The sequence below is a fragment of the Nomascus leucogenys genome, chromosome 15 (assembly GCF_006542625.1).
Source record: "Nomascus leucogenys isolate Asia chromosome 15, Asia_NLE_v1, whole genome shotgun sequence".
NCBI classification, from domain to species: Eukaryota; Metazoa; Chordata; class Mammalia; order Primates; family Hylobatidae; genus Nomascus; species Nomascus leucogenys.
The window spans coordinates 95513950-95536510 of record NC_044395.1 but is presented as its reverse complement, the minus strand read 5'-3'; the positions used below and the strand labels follow the sequence as shown (position 1 = coordinate 95536510).

The 22561-nt window shown below is 39.7% G+C and overlaps 1 protein-coding gene across 4 annotated transcripts in view; it reads left to right on the top strand.

Annotated features, from left to right (window-relative positions):
- SLC1A2 (solute carrier family 1 member 2) overlaps positions 1–22241 on the top strand; it is a 166923-nt gene extending 144682 nt beyond the window's left edge. For all 4 annotated transcript variants that reach the window (XM_030794826.1, XM_030794827.1, XM_003254419.2 and 1 more), the window contains exons 10-11: positions 7681–7912; positions 12502–22241. In XM_030794826.1, coding sequence (XP_030650686.1) covers positions 7681–7912; positions 12502–12573 — 304 coding nt within the window. In that variant the 3' untranslated portion in view covers positions 12574–22241. The remainder of the gene's footprint in view (positions 1–7680; positions 7913–12501) is intronic.
- Positions 22242–22561: the final 320 nt, after the last annotated feature.

The window sequence follows — 22561 nt, the reverse complement described above, 5'->3', positions numbered from 1 at the left end:
AATACCCTTTATTTCCTTCTCCTGCCTGATTGCCCTGGCCAGAACTTCCAACACTATGTTGAATAGGAGTGGTGAGAGAGGGCATCCCTGTCTTGTGCCAGTTTTCAAAGGGAATGCTTCCAGTTTTTGCCCATTCAGTATGATATTGGCTGTGGGTTTGTCATAGATAGCTCTTATTATTTTGAGATACGTCCCATCAATACCTAATTTATTGAGAGTTTTTAGCATGAAGGGTTTTTGAATTTTGTCAAAGGCCTTTTCTGCATCTATTGAGATAATCATGTGGTTTTTGTCTTTGGTTCTGTTTATATGCTGGATTACATTTATTTATTTGAGTATGTTGAACCAACCTTGCATCCCAGGGATGAAGTCCACTTGATCATGGTGGATAAGCTTTTTGATGTGCTGCTGGATTTGGTTTGCCAGTATTTTATTGAGGAATTTTGCGTCAATGTTCATCAAGGATATTGGTCTGAAATTCTCTTTTTTTGTTGTGTCTCTGCCAGGCTTTGGTATTAGGATGATGCTGGCCTCAAAAAATGTGTTAGGGAGGATTCCTTCTTTTTCTATTGATTGGAATAGTTTCAGAAGGAATGGTACCAGTTCCTCCTTGTACCTCTGGTAGAATTCGGCTGTGAATCCATCAGGTCCTGGACTCTTTTTGGTTGGTAAGCTATTGATGATTGCCACAATTTCAGAACCTGTTATTGGTCTATTCAGAGATTCAACTTCTTCCTGGTTTAGTCTTGGGAGGGTGTATTTGTCGAGGAATTTATCCATTTCTTCTAGATTTTCTAGTTTATTTGCATAGAGGTGTTTGTAGTATTCTCTGATGGTAGATTGTATTTATGTGGGATCAGTGGTGATATCCCCTTTATCATTTTTTATTGCATCTATTTGATTCTTCTCTCTTTTCTTCCTTATTAGTCTTGCTAGTGGTCTATCAATTTTGTGGATCGTTTCAAAAAACCAGCTCCTGGATTCATTAATTTTTTGAAGGGGTTTTTGTGTCTCTATTTCCTTCAGTTCTGCTCTGATTTTCGTTATTTCTTGCCTTCTGCTAGCTTTTGAATGTGTTTGCTCTTGCCTTTCTTGTTCTTTTAATGGTGATGTTAGGGTGTCAATTTTGGATCTTTCCTGCTTTGTCTTGTGGGCATTTAGTGCTATAAATTTCCCTCTACACACTGCTTTGAATGTGTCCCAGAGATTCTGGTATGTTGTGTCTTTGTTCTCGTTGGTTTCAAAGAATATCTTTATTTCTGCCTTCATTTCATTATGTACCCAGTAGTCATTCAGGAGCAGGTTGTTCAGTTTCCATGTAGTTGAGTGGTTTTGAGTGAGTTTCTTAATCCTGAGTTTTAGTTTGATTGCACTGTGGTCTGAGAGACAGTTTGTTATAATTTCTGTTGTTTTACATTTGCTGAGGAGAGCTTTACTTCCAACTATGTGGTCAATTTTGGAATAGGTGTGGTGTGGTGCTGAAAAAAAAAATGTATATTCTGTTGATTTGGGGTGGAGAGTTCTGTAGATGTCTATTAGGTCCACTTGGTGCAGAGCTGAGTTCAATTCCTGGGTATCCTTGTTAACTTTCTGTCTCATTGATCTGTCTAATGTTGACAGTGGGGTGTTAAACTCTCCCATTATTATTGTGTGGGAGTCTAAGTCTCTTTGTAGGTCACTCAGGACTTACTTTATGAATCTGGGTGCTCCTGTATTGGGTGCATATATATGTAGGATAGTTAGCTCTTCTTGTTGAATTGATCCCCTTACCATTATGTAATGGCCTTCTTTGTCTCTTTTGATCTTTGTTGGTTTAAAGGCTATTTTATCAGAGACTAGGATTGCAACCCCTGTCTTTTTTTGTTTTCCATTTGCTTGGTAGATGTTCCTCCATCCCTTTATTTTGAGTCTGCGTGTGTCTCTGCACATGAGATGGGTTTCCTGAATACAGCACACTGATGGGTCCTGACTCCTTATCCAGTTTGCCAGTCTGTGTCTTTTAATTGGAGCATTTAGCCCATTTACATTTAAAGTTAATATTGTTATGTGTGAATCTGATCCTGTCATTATGATGTTAGTTGGTTATTTTGCTTGTTAGTTGATGCAGTTTCTTCCTAGCCTCGATGGTCTTTACAATTTGGCATGTTTTTGCAGGGGCTCCAGCTGCGTGCTGGGAGAACCACTACTCTCTTCAAAGCTGTCAGTCAGACAGGGACATTTAAGTCTGCAGAGGTTACTGCTGACTTTTTGTTTGTCTGTGCCCTGCCCCCAGAGGTGAAGCCTGCAGAGGCAGGCAGGCCTCCTTGAGCTGTGGTGGGCTCCACCCAGTTCGAGCTTCCTGGCTGCTTTGTTTACCTAAACAAGCATGGGCAATGGCGAGCGCCCCTCCCCCAGCCTCGCTGCTGCCTTGCAGTTTGGTCTCAGACTGCTGTGCTAGCAATCAGCGAGACTCCATGGGCATAGGACCCTCTGAGCCAGGTGCGGGACACAATCTCCTGGTGTGCCGTTTTCCAAGCCCTTTGGAAAAGCGCAGTATTAGGGTGGGTGTGACCCGATTTTCCAGGTGCCATCTGTCACTCCTTTCTTTGACTAGGAAAGGGAACTCCCTGACCCCTTGCGCTTCCCGAGTGAGGCAATGCCTCACCCTGCTTAGGCTCGCGCACGGTGCGCTGCACCGACTGTCCTGTGCCCACTGTTTGGCCCTCCCTAGTGAGATGAACCCAGTACCTCAGATGGAAATGCAGAAATCACCTGTCTTCTGCGTTGCTCACGCTGGGAGCTGTAGACCAGAGCTGTTCCTATTCGGCCATCTTGGCTCCGGAGTCTTTTTGAACATTTATCTCACTCTAGTGGAGGAGGTAGACAAATAAACAGTATGTGGGTTCTTGGGGAAAAGGGAGTTTAAGAAGGATTTTTGCTGCCTAAGCAATTGGCATAGTGCCCTTACACACTCTAAGATGCTTATTAAACATCTGTTGAATAAAGAAATTCACTAACAAAGAACTCAAAGTATTAGAGCTGATGTTTTCTTCTTTCTACTTAGCTATTAACAGGTGTAAGAAAAGGAACATTTTCTTGCTCATGTATGCCTGTAACCTACAATGAGTACTTAAAGCATGTCTAGTATTTCTCTTATTCCATTTAATACAACCTCCTGTGAGGTTGGGATTAGCCTCATTCCCTTGCTCAGGTGAAAAGTGATTTGCTCAAGTGGGAATCAGAAGACCTGGGTTACTGTTCTCACCCAAGGTCCAGGGCCCTTTGCATCTTGATTTTGCATCAAAAGAATAAAAGCATCAATCCGTTTTTATTGTTTTATAAAAATTCATTTTTAAATATTCATTCATTCATTTTTGAGAGAGAGTCTTGCTCTATGGCCAGGCTGGAGTGCAGCAGCACAATCTTGACTCACAGCAGCCTCTGCCTACCGGGCTCAAACGATTCTCCAGCTCAGCCTCCTGAGTAGCTGGGATTACAGACGTGCACCACCACACCTGGCTAATTTTTCTATTTTTAGTAGAGACTGGGTTTAGTAGAGACCGGGGTGGTCTCACACTCCTGACCTCAAGTAATCCACCCACCTCAGCCTCCCAAAGTGCTGGGATTGCAGGCATGAGCCACTGCATCCGGCCGGTCTGCTTTTATTCTATACAACTCTGTCTTCCATCCATTCCTGTCCTGATGGCTATTTCATTGGCCAGAGTTCTTTTTCAAATTCAAGGAGATGTGATGGCATGGAAGAGATGTGGTGATAAAAAGAAAAAATGTGGGGAAAACGTACTCAGAAATCCTATTGCAAAAACTTGGCTGCTTCAGTGGCTGCTTCTGGAGAGCAAGGATTTGGTGTCAAGGGTTGAAGAAGCCGTCGTTTGTAAACTTATATCAACCACTTGAGTGGAAATGGATTTGTTAAGCTGGAAAAGTCATTAACGCTTTAGCATAGTATTTTGTGCTTTTGTTCAAAACACGGTCTGTGAGTGGAGTTATCCCCAAACACAGTAGCACCCAGCACATAATGAGTGTCAACTATGGGCTAGGAACTGAATTTGTCTTCCCCAAATTCTACAAAGTATTAATAGTTATTTTGGCTACATGAGAAAAATTGTGGTTGAGCAAGTGTCTTAGTCCATTCAGACTGCTATAACAAAATACTATAGACCAGGTAGGTGGCTTATAAACAACAAAAATTTATTTCTTACAGTTCTGTGGAGGCTTGGAAGTCCAAGATCAAGGCACTGGCAGATTCTGTGTCTGGTGAGGGCCTGCTTCCTCATAGACAGCTATGTTTTCACACTGCCTCACATGGTAGAAGGGCCAAGGAGTCTCTGTTGGGCCTCTTTTCTGAGGTCACTGATCCAATTCATGAAGGCTCCACGCATGTGACCTAATCACCTCCCAATGGTCCCATCTCCAAATACCATCACCTTGGAGATGATTAGGTTTCATCATATGAATTTTGGGGGGATGCAAACATTCAGATCACAGCAGTAAGTCATCCAGATCACACAGTTAGTAAGTGGCTGAGCTAGATTAAAAATCAAGGCTGTGTGGTTCCATGGTGCTTCTCAACATGTGGCAGATGGTGGATTCCTGAATGGTACTGTCTGTGTTCACATTTGCTGTATGACTTTACTAGGATATGAGACTTTGGGAAGCCACTAAGCTCTCCAGGCCTTAGTTCTGTCATCTAGTAAATATGAATAATAGTACCTCTTCAGAGTGATAGTGAGGGTTAATAAGGTAGAATCTATAAAGTATGTTCTTTTTTTTTTTTTTGAGGCAGAGTCTCGCTCTTGCCCAGACTGGAGTGTAGTGGCACCATCTCGGCTTACTGCAACCTCTGCCTCCCCAGTTCAAGCGATTCTCCTGTCTCAGCCTCCTGAGTATCTGGGATTATAGGTGCACACCACCATGCCTGGCTAATTTTGTATTTTTAGTACTGTATTGTTAACCAGGCTGTTCTCAAATGCCTGACCTCAGGTGATCCGCCCGTCTCAGCCTCCCAAAGTGCTGCGATTACAGGCATGAGCCACCATGCCCAGCCTATAAACTATATTCTTACACATAGTAAGTGTGATATAAATTTAACTGTCATCATCATTATCACTACCACCACCACCATTACCTTTGGTCTCTTTCTTTGCCAATAATACAAATTATTCTGGGCTATGAGATCAATGGGTACTCAGAGTATTGCTCTGGAAGACCTCAGCATTCTTTGGAATTTTGCAATTGGTCAAAGGTATTGTATATGTAAACTAAAAAGTATCTGAGTCAGGTCTCAATCAATTTAGAAGTTTATTTTTCAAAGGTTAAAGACATGCCCAGAAGAAAAAAACACAGAATCACAGAAACAGTCTGTAGCCTGTACTTTTCTCCAAAGATGATTTTGAGGGCTTCCGTATTTAAAGGGGAAATGCAGACTGGAGGAAAAAGAGGGAGAGTCTGGTCACTTTACTGAATCCACATGTTGCCAGGGAAAGGAAGCTGGTAGGGCAATAGACAATTATGTATTTATCTTGTCCTCAGTAAATCGGCACTTTACATAAGATAAGGGGAACATAGAGTAGCTACCTGTGGAGATATTTAACTATTAGCTATCTGCTTAGGAACAGATGGAAAGGCAGTTTCTTGCATGATTCAACTTTCAGCTTTTTTTTTTTTCCATTTGACACGGTAAACTGGGGGCTGGAGTTTTTACTTTCCTTTCACAGATATATGACCCAGGATACATTCCAGGAGGGATTGAAAGTATAGTGGAGTAGCTCCAAAGTAGACCACAACTGTATAACGGACAAATAGGTCAGCTAGTTAGTTGGGAGCGTTGCCATAGGAATTGTTGTGCTATTAAATAGGGTTAATGTTTTCAGGGGGAGATAGTAGCTTAACTAGCCATATTTGGATGAGCTACCTAGAAGTTGCCACAAATATATTTGAATTGACTTGATACAATTTATAATAATATTAAAATCATACATCATAGAATAAATAATTTCTTTGAGTTCTTATGAAATGTCCGGAAACATGTAAGCACTTTGTTATCTTATTTAATCTTCACAACAACCTTATGTATTGGAGATTTTTATTATTTTCATTTTATAAATGAGGCAACTAAGGCTCTCAAATGTCAAGTGTGATCAGGGTTGTCAAACAGCCAAGGGACAAATTGGTATTTGATTCCGAATCAGGCTGCCTCTAAAGTTCATGCTTTTTCTTAACTACTGTCATGTATTCCTTCCTAAACCCATGTACTGGGGCTTCTTAGTAGTTATTCCAAGTGCCCGATTTTGTGGATGACCTCAAGACCCAGTCTTCATTCAGATGTAGACCCGATCACACTGAGGCAGATTCTCCAAAGCAGAAGAGGCGCAAGAGCATTCTCAGATGGAGAGATGCCCACGAGAGTTAAACCCCAGCTCTGATCACATTTTTTTCCACATTTTCTTCTTAGTTGAAATTAGAAAGACCACCAGCTTATACCTTGCAAACAACTGGCCTTGCAAAGGAGCCAGGCCTGACTTTTCCTAGTGCAGCTTCCTTATTATTCTCTAATAAGAAATATATTTGATAATAGCAACTAGAATTTATTTAGAGTCTTTGTTCCAAGAAAAAATTAAAGTTTCTGCTTTGCCTGGAACTAATATTATTTGAATTGAAAGCTAGAATGTCCTGGACTAAGACTGTCTCAGCAGCATCTTTATGTAAACTCCTTCATTTTAATTTTTTTAACTTTTTTTGTGGTTTTCCAGCATCCTTCCTTTTAAGACTTTGGATATCTGGTAAACATGGCCAAAAGTATTCTTCACACGGATTTGGCTTGAACTTATGGATGAGAGGAGGAAACTTACTCTTAAGAATTTAATTAGCTTTCCTGGCACTGAATTTCTAAGAGAGTTATCAACCATTCTTTTCTCAAGTCAAAACTTGAAACTCAAGACGGGGAGAAGGATTTTCTTAACATTTCCTGATTCCAGAAACATTCTGGAAGGTTTATTTTTTTAGGTTAGTAGAGCAAGATAAAGTATTTTGTTTTTTTCAGGACAAGTAGTCATAACACATATTGGTCAATGAGAAAATTATGGCTGGATTTCTTATCTAACAGCTGTGTCTGTTTGTGAGGGAAGCGGGTGCAGGGAGAAAGGAAGGGTTATTAGTTCCCATTCTTACAAAAAGAATGACTTTTCTACTATGAAAAAGTTCACAGATGGTTAGTTTTTCAGCAAAACAAATAAGTAAGATAAGCAGAGATAGTGTAGAGTCTTCAAAAACAGAACAGTTTAAATCAGGAGGGGTTGCTGGACTCAGCTAGGTGTATCTGGAGCCTGTGTACTAGTTCTGATTTGGACGCATTATTTTTCTTTAATCTTTTCTTTCCTCCTCCTCCTTTCCTTTTGCTACTGGTTATTGGTGTTTACCATTTGCCAGACATTTTACTAAGCACTTTACATACATTATCTCACTGAATTTTCACACAGCCGATGTGAGAAGTATAAGCATCATCTCCAACTGACAAACAAGGAAGTCAAGGCTCATGAAGGTTAAGTAACTTGCCCCAAATCAGGCAGAGGGAAAAGGTAGAGCCAGTACTCAACCCTACGTCTCTCTGACTCCAGACCTTGACCTCTCAACTACCACATAATACTGCTTCCTCACCAAACCTTTTCTGTTCTTTGTCCCCAGGGATAGGATGAGAACTTCAGTCAATGTTGTGGGTGACTCTTTTGGGGCTGGGATAGTCTATCACCTCTCCAAGTCTGAGCTGGATACCATTGACTCCCAGCATCGAGTGCATGAAGATATTGAAATGACCAAGACTCAATCCATTTATGATGACATGAAGAACCACAGGGAAAGCAACTCTAATCAATGTGTCTATGCTGCACACAACTCTGTCATAGTAGATGAATGCAAGGTACATTTCCCATTCATGGATATCGAGACTTGTATATAGTAGTGCATGCTTGATTTCTTTAAAAAAAAAAAACATAAAGCCTGCATGTATTATTGTCACATTTATTTTCCTAAAGAATCATGTAACCCAAGCTTCTGTGAGTCCCAGATCATCTAATTCTGTGTCTAACATGTCAAGAAATCAACAAGTCTGACAGAGAATCAATCAGTTGCTTATTTCATCCATGTGATGTGAAACAACCATTCGGATTCCCCTATCTACCCCACTTAACCAATTTGACCGGTTATCTTGAATATTTTGCCCAAGAATTTGCAGTTACTAGGCCAAGGCGGGCGGATCACGAGGTCAGGAGATCAAGACCATCCTGGCTAACATGGTGAAACCCCATCTCTACTAAAAATACAAAAAATTAGCCAGGTATGGTGGTGGGTGCCCTCCTGCTACTCAGGAGGCTGAGGCAGGAGAATCGCTTGAACCGGGGAGGCAGAGCTTGCATTGAGCCGAGATTGCTCCACTGCACTCCAGCCTGGGCGACAGAACAAGACTCCGTCTCAAAAAAAAAAAAAAAAAAAGAAAAAGAAAAAAGGAATTTGTGGTTACTAGAGCTTTTCTGACTTTCAAATATTTTATTCCTCAAATTAAACATGAAGAGAAATCCCCAGCATCATCTGATGTACCTAGCACAAGTATTCCTCCTTGCTATATATCACATATTGGTCGAAAATGTGCCCACATAACTTTACACAACTATCTTTTTCTTAATTATTTTTGTGGGAAAGGTGAATTTTGACCTGAGAGTACCTTGCTCCAAAAGTGGGTAAACAATTTCAAGTAAAGAACACCTATCCTTCAGGACAATTATCCAGAAATGTCTTTTTAAAAACACTACATCTCAGACACTGCCTGGCCACACCATCTTTCTGCAGTATGGATGTTCTGGGCTCTACTCCAAGCTGTTGGGTGCTAATTCTTCAAGCTTTATGGGCTCTGTCTAGCCTTCATTGTAACTAATTTGACATTGTCAAAGTCAGAGTGTCATGACCAGAGTAAAGCAAACTTGGAGAAACCCTGGCAGGTGAGCAGAATCAACTCTGGGGGTTGGTTTCTAAAATGATTCCACGCAGCAGCTGAGGACAAGCTGAACCCAGCCAGAGATCTCTGGTACCTTTTTGACTTCTGTTGACAAGGTCACATTTAATCACTAATTTCTTCCTATATTACTTCTGGGTCATTACAAATACATACTGTGGCTCTTGCTGGGCAACTAAGGGTGTCACAGAAACAATTCTCTTTACTGGATTGTAACATAGGTCCAGAATTCTAGTGGACTAGCACAGGCTTTTTCTTGTCCTCTGTATGTAAGATACATACATGGGTCAACAAAGACTCTGAAACAAATTAGGGAGGGAAACCACCCATCAAGAGGCAATTGCACAAGTTTATTAATTGACTCAGTGAAAATGATTCAAATTATTAGAAATTCAGATGTACCTAAAGGACATGATGCATTCTCATGGAAAGCTGGTGTTTCCCACATCTGAGTGAATGTGGTGGGTTATTCCCCATCAAAATGTTAGTTTGAATCAACAAGGGTCAATAATCTTGTGAATGGCTTTATGTTCTATTATATTAAGTACTTATTGTGTGCCTTGTAAGATTCAGTTCAGTGCGCCTGTCTCATTCCTGTGAGATCCTATGTTGTGATTATTCACCAAGTATTTATTGAATGCCTATTATCTATAAAGCCATAAATTAGGCACTGAAGGACAGCAAAAAAGAATGTACAATGTTGTAATGGTGATAAGACTTGAACTCAAATTATTGCCATATGAGGAAAAATTATGTAAAACAAAAAAAATCACAATTTTTAAAAAATTTCATCATGATATTGGAGAAGAATCCTAGTGGTTAATTGCGTATGGCCCTTCTGGAATTTCTCAAGAGGCTTCTTAATATTTTGTAGGACACTTTCTGAAAAAGAAGGTGTATGGGCATGGAGATGTCTTTAGATTTCAGACTTCCTGGATTTGTTTTTGAAGGACATCAAGCACATGAGGATAAATTTGCTTCTTTTTTTTTTTTTTTGAGACGGAGTTTCACTCTTGTTGCCCAGGCTGGAGTGCAATGGCACGCTCTCCGCTCACCGCAACCTCCGCCTCCCAGGTTCAAGCAATTCTCCTGCCTCAGCCTCTCGAGTAGCTGGGATTACAGGCATGTGCCACCATGCCCAGCTAATTTTTTTGTGTTTTTAGTAGAGACGGGGTTTCTCCATGTTGGTCAGGCTGGTCAGTAACTCCTTACCTCAGGTGATCCACCTGCCTCGGCCTCCCAAGGTGCTGGGATTACAGGTGTGAGCCACCGCGCCCGGCCAATTTGCTTCATTTTTTAAAGCAAACTATTTCAAGCCCTATAAGGAAATGTGAGTTATCCATATCAGTAGGAAGTAAGCTCATTAGGAGTAAGGCTTTGTCCCCAGTCATACTACTGTGACCCAGCCCTAAAATAGTGTCTGGCATGTTGTAGGGGACTCAACAAATATTTGTTGAATGTATCCTTTTAGCATCTGTAGTCCTTGCTATATTTTAGGTAACCTTTTTGCTGGACAGTTCCATAGAGATAGTGGCTCAGTCTCTATGTAAGTGGTCAGCCAGCCAACCACCTGCAAACTCATTGGTTAATTAGCATTTAGGTGACCAGTGGTCAAGCTGAGCAGGTCTTGAAGATGATGAAAATAGCTCTATTGGTTTATCAACTATTTCAGCTGTTTACATTTTTAATGAAATGGTTGGGTTCAGCTTAGTGAAGGCTATTTGATCCTCAGCCTTTGCTGGGTAAAGCAAGTTGATTCTTCTCACTCTAAATCAGTTAACTGTGTTGACGCTGATGTGGGAAGGAGGCAGCCAGAGCCATGGAGATAAATTTACACCCTTTCTGAGGATATCTGGGTCACATTTATTTATTCCTTTGAACTTCCTTATGGTTAATTCTGTCTCGCTATTTCCCACTTTTTAAAAACTGAGATGGGAGATGTCAGCGCTTGCTGCCAATGCCATCCTCTTTTTCTTTTGTATTACCCAAGTGGTTGGAGCAGAGAGAAGTGGGACAGGTTGGGGAATGGAGTCCTAGCTTTCTTTAGCCCAGCCAAGAAAGGAAATGCCAACAAAAATCTGCTGTCCCAGATACTTTTGAAACATAGGCCCCAGTATTTACAAACAAGAAAAACAAAACAAAAACACTTCCCCCCAAGTGCTCTCTGGTCTTCCAAAGGCACCACACTGTGATTGATAATTTTGTACCACTATTGATGTGGTTCATCACCGAGAGCCAAATAGGCACATTCAAGGTTATAGTGAACAGGCAACTTTCTCCAGGCAGACAGTCTGTCCCTGGCAGTCTTTCTTGACAGTTCACTGAAAGGGAAACAAATTTGCTGCAGCTCTGGTCAAAACTTTAACCATTTCAAGCATTGTTATGTCTCGTTGGTGTGTGTATTCAAACTCTTGCCTGGTAATAGTAGTTTGAAGTTGCACAGTAGTTTTCAAGTTTAATCAGAATAACTGCATGTGGAGCGGTCATTGCTAATTGCATGGTCTGTTTTTCTGAAAAAAATCGGGGGCTAATGGAGATTGGATAAATGGTTTTTATTTTCCTTTGCTTGATTCGTTGAAGGGCACTTGGTTTTCTGTTCCTAGCATGTTGTATGTGGTCATGATGCATGCATTTCACTTCCACTTGGGTAAGAAGAAAGTCAGATTTCTTTCAAACGTTGCTGCGTTTGTCATGTCTCCATATTCTAATGCTTTCATAAATCCAGTCTCTCCATTATGTGGAATATCAGTCGTGGGTTTAAGTTTGCACATGACGTTGAGGACAGACAGACAGAAGGTAAGCTAGGAAAACTACTTAGAAGTGGAGGGGAAAACCTCCTATTCTGCAAAAAGGTTCAGTTCACTTTGAGCCAGGGAAGCATAATATAGATGGTCTAGTAATTATATCTGATTATTAAATGTCTGCATTGAAGTAATTTAGATAAACATTGTCACCAATCTCAGACTTTTAATTCTCCCTACTTTTCTTTTTAATCTTTAAAGCTGGAATAGCTTATTTGGCACAGCTGAAATGTCATAATTTCTGATTTAAAAATTAGACACGTATGCCATCTACCTGGTGTCATTGCAACTGAACCTTTCACGTGCATGAGTAGAACTAGATACCTAGTTCTGGATTTCTTCCTCTGTGGTTATATGGAGTAGCACGTGGGCACTATATTTTAAAGACTGTGTTATTGTGTGATGGATCTCTGGGTAGTTAGACACCCCACAACACTAAAAACATAGTAGAAGTTATTCCCCAAATTGCAAAGCATCTTTAATACCTTGATACTCCCAAGCCAAATGTGGATTTTTAAAATTCTCAGATCACTGTTGAAACCCAAGACAGGTTCAAATTCAATTTGGAAAGAACTCCATTTAAAACTAATATTTCAGTCATGTAGTATAATCTTGGATTTGGTGCTTCTCCACATAACCCACGGGGCTTTTTTCTGGTTCGTGGCCTGTAAGCTGGATGTTGATGATAATTATTTTCAGGTAACTCTGGCAGCCAATGGAAAGTCAGCCGACTGCAGTGTTGAGGAAGAACCTTGGAAACGTGAGAAATAAGGATATGAGTCTCAGCAAATTCTTGAATAAACTCCCCAGCGTATCCTATGGTAAATGATGATATAAACAAGCTTTCTTTAAAAAGGAAAAAAAATGCATATATTTCTATGTTTACTTAATCTGTTAGCCGAGGCTTAGAGGAGCTCTTGTGAGTCAGTGATGACAGGCACGGTGCTGTGTCTTTGCCAAATAATGCTTTATAACCGTCTAATTTTCTCACTTGTATTATTATTTGAATGGATGCTGCTGGAGGAATCAGTTTGAATTGAAGACACATTCTTGCCAGCTTCCCTTTTCTCCCAAGATGCAGAAATGTGGATGCTCTTTTCCCAGGGGACATGAGTAAAGCAGTGTGGTACACTCCAGGGACTTGGGAAAATGAGCAAACACACAGTGTGTTATTCCTTAAAGTGTTCTCCATGTCTCGCCTTGTTATGCACAAGAGATTCTATTAAAAGCCTCTAGAAGTAACTCCCCTTAAAACGTCTAGTAAAGTTTGCACATGGGTTGATTAAAAGCAAATACCTGTCTTAGGGAATTCTGACAATTTATCTTCCATATGCTCTTTAAGTAAAATGTTTCAAAGAGAGTTTTAGAGGGAGCCATGCTCTTAAAGGCAGTTGATTAAAGAACCTGTTACGTCTCCGCCTTACCCTGTGTAATCTGTGAGAACAATGGTTGAAATTTCAAAGTATGTTTCATTATTCTTTCTAAATTTGATAATTGATTAGGAAGTATTTTATATATAACCACTGTACATATTGACAAAAGTAAGAGAGCACAGTCAACATAAAGTTTAACCGGAGTTAAATATTCAAATTTATTTATGTTTGGTTTGCCTTCACCTGGTGTAGTAAAATCAAGTGAGATTATTTGGTATGTGTTTTGCTTTGTTTAACCCAAAAGATTATTTTTTGTTTCCTAAAGAAAAAGATATTTTTAATCTGTCGATTATTTCAGTCATCGTCTCATCATCCTAGAAAGCCTGGTCGTTTTACTGTCCTCACACATGGAAGACACTTGTGTTGGCTGTGCCTCTTTTAATGTCATCTCTTGATGAAACAGAAATACTGGTATTTATCCAATATGTTGAAAGCATTTTGTTATCTTCTATTAAAGCACATAAAACCAGTTATAGGACACAGTTGGAAGCAGAGCCAGTTTTCCTTCTCAATCTTCTCAGTAGAAAGGAACAGAAAACAAACATCTGTGCAAAACCCTATAAAAGTGACATTCCTATGGCAGAGTCCAGGCAGCCTTGAACCATGACATAGCAACAAAGGATGGCTCTGTACCACTTCACAGATGGAATCTTGTTTAAGGCTGTGAAGTTTTAAGGAATAAATAATATAATTGGTGTAGCACAGTGCCTTGCATGCAGTAGTCAGCCAACAAATCCTTAATGATTGGTAATGCAAGCTAAATTTTTTAATGTCTCTACTATCCTTTTTTATTTGATAATGCACAGTATTTTCCTAAGGTTGCTGGGTTTGGGAGTAAGCTTGGGACTTGAATCATTGAGAAATAAAGCACATTTGACTCTAAGAAGTATGTAGAACCTTGTTTATAGGTGAGAGTAGGCTGTATTATATGAAACCAGCGGAGGGATGCTGAGACAGTCATGGTTTATAGAACCCAAATTCTCTGAGATGAGGGTGCTCATGGACCTCAAATAGCCTTTCTTATCTGCTCCTTGTGACTTCTCTCTTTTAAATCAGATACCTTTGAAATATACAAGAGAGATGAGATTCCAGTTGTTTTTGTCTCCTAAACCCTCGTTATTTTTGGATAAGGATCACTACTGAACAATATTAGGCAACTTTTCAGTTTTGCTTTTCAAGTGACATTGGTCTTTACTTCCAGTAGATGGGCAGTTAACAGGGTGGTCAAGGGATGTGATTAAGTGTAGTAGTAGAAAATGCATTCTTTTTTTGTTTTTTTTTTTTTTAGACGGAGTCTTGCTCTGTTGCCCAGGCTGGAGTACAGTGGCGTGATCTCGGCTCACTGCACTGCAACCTCCACCTCTTTAGTTCAAGCAATTCCCCTGTCTCAGCCTCCCGAGTAGCTGGGACTACAGGCACATGTCACCACGCCTGGCTAATTTTTTGTATTTTTAGTAGAGATGGGTTTCATTGTGTTAGCCAGGATGGTCTCGATCTCCTGACCTCATGATCCACCCTCCACGGCCTCCCAAAGCGCTGGGATTACAGGCGTGAGCCACTGTGCCTGGCCAGAAAATGCATTCTTTACAGCAAATGTTACAGGTTAAGGAGACAGTTCCTGGGTTTAGCTGTGAAACTGTTTAGGATTTTCTTTAAGTGGTGTTCCCAAGAGCTTTTTTATGGTAAGTTGGAGGCTATAGGCAAAGCGTCTAGGAGCTTGTTGTTTTTTGTTATGGAAGGCCAACTTTGGGATCTGTATACATGGGCATGTTTCTCAAAGGAGTGGTCACAGGATTGTCTTCTCAAAACTCTGCCTGAAACCTTTCTGGTGTGTTTTGTCTTCAACTTTTTCCTAGCTATCCTATTAGCCTGTAAATATGTCAGCAGACAATGTGTTTGGAAGAAACAAGGTGTACAGCTTCACAAAGCAAGTTTTTCTGGTTTGAGACTTACTGTGTGCAGGAAATCTCATGAGAATATACTTAGAAATTCACACTTATCTGGAAATTCAGTAAGTCATATTAAAAATATACAATTTCTTGAACTCAGGACTAGCCTGAAAATCCAAAATGCATGTAGAGTTGACATGTTGACATATGTCTATGTCCTCTGTTTTTTTTAAGCCTCATTTATTTCTCCCATGCCATGCCCATTTGGGATTTTCTTTGCCCAGCATATGTGCCATAAACAGAACAAATGGATCCAGGGTATACCTCTAATAACCTTTATCTAAATAGAATACATTTAACCGGTCAATTACATGTATAGATTTATCCTAATTGGTTCAACGTATATATGAATGCTTGTAATAGCCTGTTACTATTTGATAATGCATAAATGTTGTATTTATATACAGTTACAGCAGGCCAGAAACATACATACTCTGCATCCTGTAAGGTCTGTAAATCAGGGCTTTGGCAATGCCATTTTGCTATAGACTCATTCACGTTTTTTAGGAATCAGAATCATTTCAGGAGAAAACCAACTAAGTAGACTTTAATTCTTCTCTTTCTCGTTCTTTCCCTTTGAGAAACCCAAGTGGAATCATCACTTAATTACTTACTCAAATTCAATGAATCAAATCCAGTCAGTGAGAAGAATAGCTTATCTTTCAAGGTAATACTTTACCTTAGATCTTTGAGGGCATGCTTCCCACACAAAGAGCATCAGAAAATCAGGGCAATCATCTAGATCTCAGAGATCTTCAACATAGGACTCTAGGTCATGAGAGCTAAACCACATAGCTATCAGTTTCAGTTTTTACTTCCTATTGAGTGTGTAGAAATACAGCCTATGGTTTTGCTGTCTGCAGAAGTTACCATACCCTGTAAAAGACAAATATTTCTTTCTCCTCTCGAACCACTAGTCAGCCTGGATATTCATGAAAGCTGAAAGAAGGGGTGCCAAAATGCCTAGCTCCTGGATTTAGACTCATGGAACATGAGAAAGGCTTAGGGAAAGTTCAAGTCATGGGGAGATTCCTGCTAGGTGATGCCAGGAATCCCAATGACCTGTTGATTAGAGGGTCTCTGGTCATTTCCACTTGTGCGTGGAGAAATATGTCATTTGCATATGTATCTAGTCAAGAAGCTCTTTTGGAGCAAAGTGGTTGGGAAACTCATTTACTGGGTCCACCAAAGGAAACCCCATTCTGCCATGTTTTTGCAAATACTGCACGTCCCTTTGCTCTCAATAGCAAAAGTTATGTTATAGTTTTTTACTTTTGTCAGAATCAAGGCTTCGGCCACCTGTGCAATATTTTCCCATGGAATGCAGCAATAAATCCTGGTAGGTATATCCGTGCTCAGAGAGAATTCTCCGTAGTTCTGACTCCTGAAAAACAAGTCTCATCAGCTCTCATCTAGTTTGATGACTAAAAGTGCACAGGAGTTACACCCCAGTGGAAGTGATTTTTCTCACCTAGCTGCTCTCTAACTCTTAGAGCTATCTAGCTGTCTGAACTGCTGGTTTGTTTTACTTATTCTCCAACTGAACTCATTCCAAACCAAGAAAAAGGACCAAATGAAATTTTCAGTTATTATCATACTTGCTCCTTGAATAAGAATGCTAGAGTCTGGAGGCAGAAGAAGACTAAGTTAAAGCAAACAGCCTGAAGGAATTCTGGAGTGAGAGTTTTGTAAGTCTAGTTGTCAAAGAAGATAAATGGTCTCAGTATCTGTAGTAATTTCTGGTTAAGCCTAGAGGGATCACTGAGTGTCAATCCAAGCAGGTGGCACTAGAGGCGGATTGCTCTCTTAGCGTAGAGTGAGTTTCCAGCTGCTCATGACACATTTTCTTATGATTTTCCCTAAAACAAAACCAAATTTTCTACTCTTCCTCTTCCTTTCCTATCATTCCACTTATTGTTGCTGCTTTGCTAACAGACAGCTTAGTAAGCCATCACACAAGTTAGTGTGAGGCTTGGTTTTAAAATAGATAACAGAGAATCTTGATTAAATAGTATCCAACTTTGTAGCGTAACAGCTAATTCAGGCAATGACATAGAGATGATAAGAAGCAACATGGTTTGGTAGAGGGAACATTTGATTTAGACTCTGCCCATTTTTAGCTGTATGACTTATGTAAGTCATTTTGTGTCCAAGCCTCATTTTCTCCCACATGAAAAGTGAAGGGGTGGGATTAAATGATTAAAATCGCCTTCCAGCCCTGTGAGCCCAATGTATTATGATCTCTGCTTTGTTTCCTTCTTAAGAGGCTTCCTACTATAAAATGTGACCTATTTACATTTTAAGTTGAAGTAGCCCACAATAATGAATAATCAATTTAGATTTTTCTCATCTCCTTTGGGAGAAATTAAATTCAAGCCTCTATTCATTTGATGTTTTACAACAAGCTTGGAAGGTGGCCATGTTCACTCACAGTTTGATGTTTTGAGACACCAATAAACATTTTTTAACAAAAGTTCCCTTTACTTAAACTCACCTTCCTAATAGAAGTAGTGATTTGGCTCACGGAATAATGTTTCCAGAGTCAACATGAGAGGACTGGATGAACCTACAGCCTCACTCAAGCTGTTGCATCCTTCCTGCTGTAGCAACAGAGCCCACTCTGAATACCCAAAACACACAATTTTCTCCAACAATTCTAATTGCCAACCCAGTATGGGAATTTGAGAGCCTTTGGCGAATAACCTTGATCACTCTTATGAAATTTGGTGCAACACTTGCACAATCACGGCAACTGTCTGTAAATATCTTCTCTTCTCCGCCAGTATGTAGACATGCACACCCATTCACAAGTAAGCCCACAAATTCATTTTCACACTTTCCTCTTGGTTTCTTTTTATCATGGGCATCACATTGCAGGAAGAGATGCTCTAACTTACAAGAATGGAATTTTCTGACTATCATTGCCCTCTTCAAAGCCTGATTAGTTTCTAGGGTGGATGGGATACAATGCATGGTCTACAAGGTGCATGTCACCAGCCTTGATCTTTAAACAACCTCTTGCACTTTCTGGCACCGCTGCACTGGCCCATGGCTGACACCTCTGCTCTTTGTCCAAACTTCTCCTAAATAGAGTAGTGTTGGTATTTGTTGTGTTGTGAACTCCTTTATTGCCAGAGACTTCAGCTCTTCAGGTTTGCAGGGGCAAGGTGTAGAGCTAGGACTGAAAGGACTGGCTTTTGTTTGTTGGCCGGCTTTTTCCATTAGTGCAAAAAATCTGATGTAAGGGCAGCAAGATAAACACAATTTCTTCATTGACCCAGATAAGAACCTGTAGAAAAGTGAGAGATGCCCCTAAGTTCCTATTTCATTTATCCTAAATAATATCCTGAATAACTACTGATCATTTTTTTCTATGTCCAGCCTTGCTTCACTTTCCAACCTCCAGGCCAAATATTCATTTTGATATTTTACAAAATCCTTCTGGTTTTTACACAGGGCCCTTTTGTGATGAGAATAAAACCTACTATTGGAGCAGACCTCACTGCTTTGTAGAGTCAGCAGTTGATCTAGAGAATGGGTAGCAACAGGTCCTCAGTTTCTCTGGAGACACCCCCAATCCTTGGGTGAGTGTTGAAACCTGACAACTGACTGTTAGCCTTGTCATCATCCTCACTGGAGATGGAGATGTTGCAGCCGGAGCCTCACTCCTTCTGGGGCACTGTTTCTTCTCATGGCAACCATTTTGCCTGCCTGGAAACAGCCTGTTGCCTTTGCTAGGGGGCAAATACACACACTAGCCAAGGAAGTTGGTCCAGCACATCTCTGAGGTTTCTCCCCCATGGACCCATGGAGCAAATTCCCTGAGATATATGATCAGAAAGTTGGCTGTCTGGTGGTTTAATACTCCATAAGAGTTACTTCCCTTATAGAAAGTCATCCTTTGGCATCTAGATTTTTCTACAAATCACCTTAACTCCCTTCCTTTCTCTTTCTCCTGGAAAACCTCAACATTGCATCTCCATGTTGCACAACACAGATCAGATTATCTGGTCACTCTAGAGATTTGTATATAAAAAAACTACTTTTTTGAGGATTTTGTATATTGTTTTTCTATTTGTTTTCTACAGCTTGAGGAAAGAGCTGGCAAACTGTGAATCTAACTTGATCTTGTTGCCAGTAGATATATTTTGGCTTCCTGGTAAGAGTCTGTATTACCAGGGACAATATATTGCCCTCTGATCAGTATTGCACCCTAAATCCACAAATTCCTCCAACCCAGTCTTACATTTTTTTAAACAAATCCCCTAGTTTGTTTGCTATTATTTATAAAGAGCATTAGAAAATGTATTTATAGACCTGGATATTATATGTTTAATATTAATTTAGCCTTTAATAATGTTATAGGTTTGTAACTATTCTTCAGAAATTATAAAGAACTCAGTGTAGACTGAATTAATCTATTTAGTATCTGTAATTTTGCAGACATATTTTCTTACAGTATTTTCTATGTAACCACACATGTAGAATTATAACTAATTAGAGCACAAGAAGTTTCTTCAGCAATTTAGAGCTACCAATTGTTTCTTGACTGTATAGTCACATTTGACAAATTTAAGAACCCAGTCTTTAGTGATGCAATAAACAAAATGAACCATTAAGAATGAGGAATTGCTTAAATTCCTTAGCTGGTGAGGATATGCATCTAAATAATTCATCTTTTTAACTCAAGGAATGGTGCTGATTTTTAAAATTTTTGACACCAGGCCTTGTTTTTCCAGCTGAGCATTCTAATTTTGCTTTTCTCTAAGACTATCAAAGACAAGGTATTAATAGTAGGATTATTTCTAGGTCAGAATGTTTCATACCTTCCTAAAGGTTTATGTGAAAATTGGCTTAGGAAAATTTTGAGTAGCAGAGACTGAGGATGAGTGCTAGAGATGAAATCAGGACAGATTTGTTGCAGTTAATTCTTGCCAAGCAAATTAGTGGTAAATGTCACATTGTTATGTAAATTGAGCACATATTTTTAAAGAAAGTTTAAAAAAAATTTTAGAACCAACTATGAGGCAATACTGTATCACTGGGGGCTGGAAGTGGGGGCTTAGAATCATGCTGAAATTGTTTAGAAGCAGCCCAGGTAGTTTCTGTCCTCAGGTGAATAACGGACTATATAACTTCCCCGAAAGGTAAAACAATAGCCACTGCAAAGACGAGGTGTCTTCCTTCCACCAAATACTTTCTGAGATGGTGGTAGGACTAGTATTTTTACCGTGGTTTAAAAAGTAGTCAGTTACATAGAAAGTGTATTGGTATGTATTTGAACCTGCTCTTCATTAAACAAACAGATTAGATGTACCCTCAACTGGCAATAATTGTATCTATGTTCAAGTACAGCTAGCTGTCAAAGCATGAAGCTCTTGTGTATACACACTGACACTTGGTTCACGCATGAAGAACAGTGCCTATGCACTTTGTGTAGCTATAATGTAGGGATCTAGGTGTAATTTCAGTGAAATGGTGTATAGATGTATTGTAATTTAAATGTATATGTTATTTTTGGCTATTCATCTAAATGCAGTAGACATGTTGATCGGTGTTTTGCAAACATTTCTTTTCCTTCTTAGATAACTAGTCGTGAATCATTTCTCCTCTTTCTCAATGTGGTTTGGGAATATATATGAGTGAAGAATTTATCTATGAATCCTTTGTACTGATGATTGTTTGAAAGTCTGTGTGTGTCCAGCACCTTTGTAAATACACAATTCAGAGCAGGGATGGGCTGGGTGTGTGTCCTGGTTCTTAGTGAAAGATCATCTCATGTCTGTTTAATACATGGTGAATGCAACTGTGGAACTTTTGATTACCTAGACTTAGGTAGGTTTAGAATGAGAACATCCACCTACAGTCCTCCTTTGCTTGGCGGATTGGGCTCAGAGAGACAAAAAGTTAGTCTGCCCCTGTGCATATTAGCATCACGTCTTTAGAGAAAGGTCAGCCTCTCTGGTTGCCAAATACTCATCATGATGCTCATGACTTAAAGGTTCTGAGGAGCCGTGTCTCCCTTGGATTTTTGAGTCAGGGTACAGGAAAAAACATTGCTGACTAACTAACTGCAAATGGACTGCAGGTGAAACCCTATGAAAGCACAGTTCTGGCTATAAACTTCACAGTTCTCTGTAAAAAACATAGAGCACTAGAAGCACAGGAATAGTGAGTGTACAGCTTATGCGGTTGTAGAGGGGCAACTGATGAACACAGGTCCCACATATATGAGGGAGTATGACCTTCTCTACCTAATATTTTCTGTGTGTATGGTTTGAATGATTGAAGATGGGATTAACTAATGCAAATATACAGTTGCCTCCTAAAACACACATTCTGTATAATTATCACTAAATACAATGCTGTGAGGTCTATAGTTCCTGTAACCCCTTTCTTCTCCCCAAGGACAGAGAAGAACTAGCCATGTGCTATAGGGAACCCTGAGTGCCCTACTCTTTTCCCAAGAAGAGTAAAGCCTACCATATAATCAGGGGGCATGAAGCACATTAATTTGCAGTGGCTTCTTCATATGAGGAGATACGGTGGACAGGCTAATTTTTCCTTGAAAACGTGGCTTCTTCAACTCCTTTCAAATTTAGGATGGAATACTTCCTGAAATAAAACTGGGCTTTATGCAGGATTCTCTTTGAAAATTCTTGTATGTCCAGAACACAAGATAAAAATAATTGTATTCCTCACATTCACAATCCCCATTGGTCTGAAGTCATGTAGCACAGAGCATCTATAGCACATAGTGTTTAAAGACTAATGAATGCAAAAAGATAAAATCTTCAACTAATTTTTGAATTGTTTCTCATATATAGTACTAGAAAATGCCTTGTTGATGAAGCACATTTTGGGTAGTTGAGGTCTTTTGTTTTCGCCTTTAGCTTTCTAAGCTTTCTTACAATGTGGACTGATTACTGTAACATTTCATGTGTAAAATAACTGGATATTCTTTATATACTGGAAATAACCTGGGAATCCAATATTTCACCAAGTGTTTTAACTTTTGTGTATATATCTCTCCTCAATAAATGTGGATTTCAATTTATTTTGGTTGTTGCCTCTTCTTTAATTCCCATTTTAGACTAATTGTTGGTTACATAGTAGTGTTCTTTTTGTAGAAACATGAATTGATGGCTACAATGTTAAAATGAGTATTTTCTAGGAAGCCTAAATATCTATTGGAATTACATCTTGCAATCTAAAATTAGTAAGTTGAACAAAATGGTATATAGTCAATGAATCAGCCGGTATGGGGTAGCCCTGAAATCTCAGGGCCTTAAAACCAAAGTGTATTTCTTATTCATGTGACATGTCCATTACCAGTTGGCTGGGAGACTCTGCTCTGTGCTGTCCTCACTCAGGATG